General features: G+C 59.0%; 1 protein-coding gene across 1 annotated transcript; it reads right to left on the bottom strand.

Moving 5' to 3' along the window:
* Nucleotides 1-4,157: 4,157 nt before the first annotated feature.
* Nucleotides 4,158-7,230, bottom strand: TFF2 (trefoil factor 2). The gene is made up of 4 exons (XM_015083867.3): nucleotides 7,071-7,230; nucleotides 6,241-6,390; nucleotides 5,196-5,342; nucleotides 4,158-4,345 (listed from the first exon to the last, which is right to left on the bottom strand). The coding sequence occupies exons 1-4, from the start codon at nucleotides 7,153-7,155 to the stop codon at nucleotides 4,332-4,334; spliced, it is 396 nt and encodes a 131-aa protein (XP_014939353.2). The 5' UTR covers nucleotides 7,156-7,230; the 3' UTR covers nucleotides 4,158-4,331.
* Nucleotides 7,231-8,912: the final 1,682 nt, after the last annotated feature.

Raw genomic sequence — 8,912 nt, 5'->3', positions numbered from 1 at the left:
CAGAAGGGTCCTTCTTTCCCCCAAGCCACGTTTCTGCCTGTGCCAGACGAAGGTTGAGCACCTATGAAGTTCTGTGCTCTCTTTGGGCTACAGGGGATCATGGAGTCGGCCAGCCGTGGGACCTTGTGGAAACCTGGTCATCCAGCCATGGTATCAGCACGTCCCTGTCTGAGCTGCCAGGGGCGCCCGGCTGGGCTGGAGCAGGGGTCAGACTCTTCCGGGTGCTGTGGACAGAGGCTACCCCTCTGTTCCCAACCCATCTGGGCCGTGGGGAAAGGCGGCAAACTCCCAGGAATGTCCTGGAAACCTCCCACAGGTGTTCACATAGAGGCAGACAAGCCTTGGGCAGGGGACAGAGGCTGTGAGAAGCTGGTGATGGGACCGAAAAAGTCCTCTTCACCGGAACACCTCTGGCCAGTGCCTGGGACAGGGACCACTGCCCCCCAGGACCACAGCACAGCCAGGGCCACAGGAGAAGCCCTGGGGAGGGGACTTGGAGGGACTGGCCTCCTGCATCAGCAGGCAGGATCGTGGAGGGTCTGAGAGCTGTGTCCTGAGGCAGTGGGGACACATTTGTCTCCTGGTGGGGCCTGGACTGCTGGGCTGTGGCTTCAACAATGACTGGAACTGGCATTACGTTCTCACTGAGCCCTTCCTATGTGCCTGACACTGTGGTCGGCATGTTGCACGAATTGGCTCATTGACTCCTCACGACAAGATGCTATTGGGGGCACCTGGGGGGCTCAGTCCATTGAGATTTCAGCCCAGGTCATGATCCCAGGGTGAGCCCCACATGGGACTCTGGGTTGGGCTTGGAGTCTACTTACGATACTCTCTCTCTCTCTCTCTCATAAAATTTAGAAAAGATGCTGTCAATACCCCCACTTTGCACACGAGTAAAATTAGGCACAGAACATCTACGTAACTTGCTCAAGCTCACACAGCTGCGAACTGAGCTTGAAGCAGAAATCATATAGAACATAAGTGCAGCATATATATTTTGGAGATCTGATACCTATGCTCTCACTGCCACAGTCCGATTCCAGGGCTCCCCACGGAGGCTCAGATTGTGCTGTGGTCTTTCCTTCTCTTTCTTTAAGCAAAAGGGGCAGGGGGGGCCCGGGGCCCCTGGACCCCAAGGCAACAGCGAGGGGTATTTGTGTGTATAAACCACACCTCCAACATCCACGTATTGAGCATGCAATACCTATGATGAATATATAACCGATCCTCATAATTCAGATCCCCTATGTGCAAATTCACCTGCTGGCTAGAGTTTATTTGTGACACGAACACTGCCAGCCGAGGTCCGGCAAGGTGACACTGTGCCTTCTCATTACAGCTCTTAGACTATAGACAGGAGACCTTTCATGGCCGATTTAGTACTGCATTTTTCGCATCTTTGTGCTTTTCGTTGATTTCGCTGTTTAAATGATTCCCGTGCACAGTGGGGAAGTGCGACCTGTGGGCGAGAAAATCGTGTCATGCCGTGCAGGGAAAGCAGGTGTGCATGTGAGGTACGTCTGGGCATGAGTTATAGTGCTGTTGGCTGTGGGTTCAATGCTAATGAGTCAATAATACATTTGAAATAAATTGTCTTTAAGCGGACACACACATCAAGCACGGTCACCTATTGGTCATTGATGAAATTGGTTGGGAGGCCCTCGGGAACCTTGAACAGAGAATCGGCTGCACGTATATACTCGGGACATGGTGACCATGTCGTGAATACAAGGAGTAGATACGTATTCGTCAGGCTCCCCCCCACATTCTGGACACAGCCATGCTGCTGTGCGCGGGGACGGGCTTTCCTACATGACCCCACTTGGTGTCAGGATGAGAGCAGACGGTCACCTCTGCCCAGACTCTCCCGAAAGAGCCCACAGGCACCAGGCACCAGGCAGTTCACAAAGACCGGTTTTAATTCCCACCGCAACACGGCTAGGAATCTAACTCCTACCTATGTTTTACAAACAGAAAAGCAGAAGATCTTGAGAGATAAGAGAACCCCCCCCCCAAGGTCACACACGTGGGATATCAACCCACTTGTGCCCTGTGACTCGTCCTGCTGCTCCCGCTGCCAAAAGGCTGGCCAGTCCCCTCTTCTGTGAGCACCTGTCACAGCACCTGTTACCTGAACCAGCCAGGAAGAAGCCTGCAGGACACTGAGAAGCCAGAGACCAGGACGGTGGGATCGAGGGCCGGAGATGGCCTTCCCCTTCCTCTGCTCGGGCTCTGGGGGCAACCGCTGGACCCTCTGCACCCCTGCCCGGCCAGCGGGAGGGAGACGGAAGGAGGGAAAGAGAAGCAGACACGGCAAAGGGGTGAAGGAATTACCTCATCGGAGGAGGAGAAAGGAAGGTTGGTTTTTCTCATGGGGTGGGTTTGAATGTCACCAGCTGTTGCTCCTGGGACAACGAGGACACTCCGGTGGCCCATCTGGAGGGGGAGGAGGGAGCAGAGCCCCAGCCACCACGGTGGGGTGCCCCGCTGTGGCCTGCAATCTGCAGGGGTGGAGCAGGAGGCAGAGTATCTGACACGGGGTAAGTCGGCCAAGCCCCTGAGCCCAGGGCAAAGGCCATGGCCGCTGTTCAAGAATCCACCCTTGGTCATCAGACGGGCGGCGTAGGCTCCGCTCCTCCAGGTAGGGCGTGCTGCACCAGGAGACCCTCCGGGAGGAAGCGAGGCTGGGGGCGGGGGGCACGAGAAAGCTCTGAGAAGGATGCCACCTTCCCGCGCCCGCCGATGGGTGCAGAGGGCCCGAGGACAGGAGCGGCGGGCCAGGAAAGGCCCACGGAGGGCAGGAGACCTGGAGCTTCCCGAGCCCTGCAGGCAAGACGACCCTGTGCCAGTTCCGGGAGCAGAACCCCAAACTCTCGGTTCCAGTCCAGGGGCAAGACCCTTTCTGAAGTTCGGCTGTGCCTCCAGCGTGAAGTACACAGTGAGGGACACGGTGCTCTGTGGCGAGTGGCGTCACAGGCGCCAGGGTCCGTCTCCGCAGCCCATCTGTCCTGTGTCAGAGACCCCGGTCCCACGGGAGCCCTTGTCTCCTTGAGCTCACGGGTGTGTTGTAAGCCAGACCAAGATACGACGCTGATTTGGCTTAACTCAAAATTGGCGTCCCGAGAGGTGATGTGGGCCGAGGTCCTTCCTTGGAGAGGCGTTTCTGAGCATTCCTACCTTTGGATGCAGAGTGGGCACCCTGGGCAACCCCCAGCCCTGGAAGGAGAGGCCTTGGATTTCCACGGTGGCAGGCAGGCCAGTGGGTGACACCCTGGCTAAGCCGGTGGGCGCAAGCTGGAGGCGGCATCGGGGAGGAGGGAGGGGCCACAGAAAGACTGGCCTGTGTCACCGCCCGCACTCCCGCCCGACTGAAAATGCCGGGACCCTTTCGTGGAGATCCGTAGAATGAGGTTTTGCACCCAAACCTTCCTCCGGGCTGGCTTCAGACCTCGGCACTTAGAGGGGGAGGCCAGGAAACATGGAAGCCCATTTTGGGAAAGTGTCGCTGGGTGGGGGGGGTCGCTGAGCCAGCCCACCTCGCCCCACATGCGGGATGAACAGGTGGCTCCCACCCTCCGTGCAGAAGCCGCGGGTCCGGGATGCGTTTGATACAAGCGAAGCAATTTTGTAACTACGATCGGAAATTATGTGTTACTCCAAGACTTTTTTAAAAATTTTATTTATTTATTTTTTAAACTTAAGTTTTTAAAAAATATTTACTTATTTTTGAGACGGGGCAGGGGGCTGAGGGAGACACAGAATCCGAAGCAGGCTCCAGGCTCTGAGCTGTCAGCACGGAGCCCGACGCGGGGCTCGAACCCACGAATTGCCAGATCGTGACCTGAGCCAAAGTTTCAGTTGGCTTAAGCGACTAAGCCACCGAGGCGCTCCCCCCCCCCCACCCCCGCAGAGGTTTTCAGGGCTAAAGGCACTTGAGTTTTTATACAAGTGATCGGGAACAGGAGTGGTTGTGGTTTCTGAAATTCCCGTGCACACAATCCTTGATGGTGGCTGGCACAGCCTGCGTGTGCCAGGTGGACCCTTGTTCCAGCAGCAAATGAGAGAATCCAAGCCGTGCACCCTCTCACCTGCACACACACACACACTCCCTCTCCCCCTCTCTCCACTTTTGCCTCAATGAAGCCAAGAGGAAATTTAGCAGATTTTAAGGACTTTCTTTATTTGAAGGAGTTGTATGTGGAACCAGTGGAAAGGACAGAAAGCCGATTCAGGAAAGCCAGGAACTCAGGAAACCTGAGATGTGGTGGTGAGTATTCCTCATTTCCAGACATCCAGGGAGGCTGCTGGGTCCTTGGAAGGGACTCCTCTTAATAATGACAGTCTGGAAATTTGAAATGGCGGAGGTTTGAAATGGGCAGCGTTAGGGGGCCAGGGGAGCCCGGGGGCTCCTGTCAATAGACTTCCTGCTGAAGGACCCCCGTTCTGGGGGATGGAGGGGGACACTTCTAGGGGGTCCATTCTCCCCCCCACCCCCACCCCAGGAATGGCAGTTGTCCAGAACGACCCTTAGCGAAGGCATCGCTCGGACGAGTCTGAGCGAAGGCTGCACTCTCCGGAGGACCCTGAGGTTCTAAAACGGGGAAAGATCATCCAGCACGGTCAAGGCCACGGTGCCCATTTTGGGAAAGCGTCTGAGCTTTCCTTGGTGTGGCCAAACACAGTGTCAGGAGACACGCTGTAGCTAATGGGGAGGGGGCAGCCAGACCCTCCTGGGTGGCGCTGGGCAGGCAGCCGTGGGCAGAACGTGTCCCTGCGGCCCCCACGTGAAGGGAGCAGTAAGGCCCCGGGGGTTGGGGGAGGCCCACATCCCCCCACGCGGCCCCCAGCACCGCACACAACCCTTAGTAAGTAGCACCACAAACCGGTGGCCTGAGGACAGTGAGTTGGGCGGTGCCACCAGCCGCACCGGGACCCGGGGGTGTGACTGAAGTGACCTGCTCCCTGCGGCTGTCACACGAGCCACAGTGGGAGCCTGGGGGCTTTCGGCTTCTGGAAAAGCAGCCGTCAGCGTGGACAGCATTCTGGACTCGCCCTCAGAGCTGCTTGGTGCTGACATGGCCCGCACGGGGCCCAGGGGCCTGGCGTCGATGGCCGTGAGGCCAGAGTTGGCTCAGGGCCCGGCAGCCCCCCGCCACGGCCCCGGTTCCTGCCCCGACCTGCACGGACATTACCGTCCACGGACATCGGGAAGAAGCACCAGGGCACTTCGAAGATGTTGTTGGAAAAGCAGCACTTGCGGGAGGCGCACTCCTCGGGGCTGATGCCCGGGTACCCGCAGTTCCTACGGGCTGAGACTTCCATGACGCATTCCTCCGACGCTGGTCACGTGGCCCCCGGAACCGGGAAAGGAGCGACACGGAGACCCGGTTAGGGCAGCTAGCTAACGGCAACTTCTCTTCCCGTCCTCCCCGGGGGATGCGCTGGACCTCAGCCTCGGCGTGCGCGGGGGCCGCCGGACTACAACCCCCAGGCCGGCCGCCTTCGATCCACGCAGAGGCCGCATGTTGGAAGTTCTGGGGCCCGGGGTTAACCATTTCGCCTCTCTGGACCCGATATTCCCATCTGTAAGACGGGCCGACCCACCGTACCGTGAACTTGAGCATGTGGAGCATCTGGCCGAGGTGCTGAAAGCCAGCCCCGCTTCCGCCAGCGGGAGGGCCCCGGCTAACAACCACCCGTCTGTCTTGTCCCCTTCGACGCCCAGGGAGCCCGTCACCCACAGCTGCTGGCGGTGTGGACGGGCGGCCGCGGGCACGAGTTCCACCCACACGGAGTGCTATGCACACGCAACTTTCTCTTGTGCACGCCTTGGAATTAAAGACCTGGTATCTTGCTGATGTGCACTGACGTCAGACTCCTTCTCAAAGGAAAATCCTGGAAGTTTTAACTGAGCCTCTTACCATTTAAGGTCTATGAGCGGTCATGTGGAACCGTCCTATGAAATGCCTTCGTTGCCCTTAGAAGCTCCTTCCGAAGTCGTACTTGCACAGCTAGGAGGGCCCTGAGAGCTGTTTTTCCTTCTAACACAGTGAAACTGACGGGTTCTCACAAAAGTCTGCAGAAGGGCAAGTGGCTGACCCTGGGGGCTCCGGGTGTGGACAGCGGGCCAGGGCCCCCTTTCTCCTCCCTCCTGGCTGGCCCGGGCAGGGGTCCACACATACACACTGGGAAGGCGGTCAGGGCGCCGGAAGGGGGCCAGCTCCCCCTGGGGGTTACCTTGCTTCGGGAGGGGGTGGAAACACCAGGGGACCCCCACGACGCTGGAGTCGAAGCAGCAGCCAGAGGAGAAGCACTGGTCGCTGGTGATGCCCGGGAATCCACAGTTCTGTCTCTTGTGGGGGGCTACCCGTGAGCACCGGCAGGGGGCTGTGGAGAGAGCCTCGGTCAGCCTGAACCACACGTGCTCCCCGCCTGCCACGTGGGTCCTGCGGCCGCGCAGGGAAACAGGAAAGTCCCATCCTGCCTGTATTTGAACCATGCGATGCCCCTTCTGACACAGGGCTCTGCAGAAATTATTTTATTAGTTTAAAAAAGAAAAAGGAGAAACCTTCTGGAAACAGGGCCGACAGAGGACCTAGGAAAAGTCAGAGTAAAAGGTGACCAACGTGGGCTCCAGACACCCTGGGGGCCCCTTCCTAGTCCTTCTCTGTAGCTGGCCCACTGGCTCCTGTGCTCACCCTGACCTTGTCCACGAAGGATGGCTTTCCTGGAGGTGTCACACAGCCCCCCGTCATCAGGGTGTCCTTCCTGATGGCGGGAAGGGTGCACGAATCGCATAGCCCACATCACGAATCTCGGGGTGCCCTTTTAGCTGCTCCTGCTCTCAAGTGAGCCCATCCCACCCCACCCGGCGCTTTGAGGGAAACAACCAAGAGCACAGAGACCCAGCGAGGCCAAGGGAGGCACCGCAGAAAGCACGCAGTTGGCACACCTCCGTTGCATTTTGGGGGTGCGCGAGAAGGTTCTCGGGGCTCGCTGGCCCCGGTGCTCCGTCGCCCGGTCAAGGACACCGAGAGACACAGGACAACCTACAGCCGTTCACTTACAAGGTTTCTGGGCCCCTGCCGGGGCCCACAGCCCCAGGACCAGAAGAACCACCAGGAGCCGGACGCCTCGAGGTCCCATGTCCATGTTGCACCCCAGGGCAGAATGCGCAGTGCCCGCTGCCACGGGCTGTTTTATAATCTGCTCTCTGTTTGCTCACCAAGTGCAGATAACCTTCCTGTGTCCCCTGGGGCACCAGCCCTGTGGCTCCTTTGTTAGGAAAAGGGGCTGAGGTAGCCCGCTGCCCCAGAGACAATACGAGGTTTCCGCCAGGGGCTGCGGGCACACTGGCCAGGCCTCCCCCTGCCCTGGGCCGGGAGCCAGGTCACACCAGGATGCCGACGTGGAAAACTGGCCACGTGCACATCTGGCACTGGGCGCTCACGGGATCACACCCAGGAAGGGATAAGCCATGTATGTCTCCTGATAAAGGAGGCGGTTACAGGATTTTTTTTTTTTTTTCTTTTTAAATATTAGGCCCAAGGTTACTGGGGAAAATGACCAAGCCAGCCAGAGACATGGAGAAGACCCCACCTCCAAGGCAGCGGGGACGCCTCTGCCAGCCCCAGCCCCTTGTCTCCTGTGTCTCCTCGTGTCCGTCCCGGGGAGGGGCTGCTCCCCCTGGACACGGGGCCGGTGAGTAAAATGACAGGTTCATTTCAGCAACCCCCGAAACGCCTCGGTTTCTCTTCCATTGGAGCGCTTTGTCTCCTCAAGACAGAAGTCTGCCCAAGACAGAAGTCTGTCCGGGGAAGAGAGTCCGTGCCTGGGACGGAGGGAGAGGGGAGGGGAGGGAGGGGGAAACACCCCAAGGGACAAAGAGGGGAGATGGAGGGCAGAGAGGAGGTCGTGACCCCCTCCCCACTCCCACCTGAGGTCCTGTAGGGGGTCACCCATTTGCGAGTCGCAGGTTGAGCCTCCCGGGACCCAGAGAAGCACAGAATCCCAAACCCTGCGTCCTCTGTGCTCCAGGCCTCCTGCCCCACCCAGTCCAGCCCCAGGATGTGCACACTCAGCATCCACACAGTCCTGGGGGCCGCGTGCCCGTCACCTGAGCTCGTGGGGGCCGGGGGGGCTGGGTGCTGGCCGTGTGCCCAGGTGGCTCCACGTACGTGGGAAAAGCATGCTCCTTGGGGAAGCAGGCTGTGACCTGCACCACTTCCGATGCCCCTGCCCTACGTCATCTGCTGACCTTCAGCCGGTCACTTCTGTCCAGGATTTCAGCACTGAGTTCACTGTGTTCCTTTCACGCCAAGACTTAGCAACATCCCTGCTGGCTTCCGCATCCCACGTCCCCGTGGGCAGCTCATCCAAACTCATAGTCGCTTGTGGTTTCGTCTCTAGGAACACCCCTCCCTACTCCGTGTCTGCTACGGGTCTCCCACGAGCACACTGGGGACCCACGCTCCACTCAGAAAGAAGACACGTCAATGTCCTTTCCGTTCAGGTGCCCTAAGCTTCTAACGTTTTCTCTGTTCTCCAAATCCCCAGGGACCCCTCTATCCCTCTCGTTCCCTCTGTGAGCCATCGTGCCCGTCCCTTCCTCCGCCCCTCCTTCCCAGCCTGCTCCCCACGGTCCCCACTGCATCCGCTCTGTCGCCCTGGTGCCCAGCGGTGCGCCCATCTGCGAACTGTCTCCAGGCCCACTGCACCCGCTGAACCCAGCGGACGTCCGCCTCCGACTGCGGCCACGGTCGGTGCGGGACCTGCACGGATCCCGGCCCTCACCGCACGGACCCTTTCCTTTGAGGTTATTCTGCTCCAGCCCCGTCGCTTCTGTCCCCCAAACTGCAGCTGTGATACCGTCTTTCAGTTCACACAGAAAACAGACACCGACAGACGGG

The sequence above is a fragment of the Acinonyx jubatus genome, chromosome C2, assembly GCF_027475565.1.
Source record: "Acinonyx jubatus isolate Ajub_Pintada_27869175 chromosome C2, VMU_Ajub_asm_v1.0, whole genome shotgun sequence".
Taxonomy (NCBI): Eukaryota; Metazoa; Chordata; class Mammalia; order Carnivora; family Felidae; genus Acinonyx; species Acinonyx jubatus.
This window is presented reverse-complemented; position numbering and strand designations above follow the sequence as displayed.

Coding starts and splice junctions, on each gene's coding strand:
- TFF2 (XM_015083867.3), bottom strand. CDS start 7,155: ATGGACATGGGACCTCGAGGCGTCCGGCTCCTGGTGGTTCTTCTGGTC. Junction 6,391..7,070: donor GGCAGGGGCCCAGAAACCTT/GTAAGTGAACGG, acceptor CTCTCTCCACAG/CCCCCTGCCGGTGCTCACGG. Junction 5,343..6,240: donor CCACCCCCTCCCGAAGCAAG/GTAACCCCCAGG, acceptor CCACGTGACCAG/CGTCGGAGGAATGCGTCATG.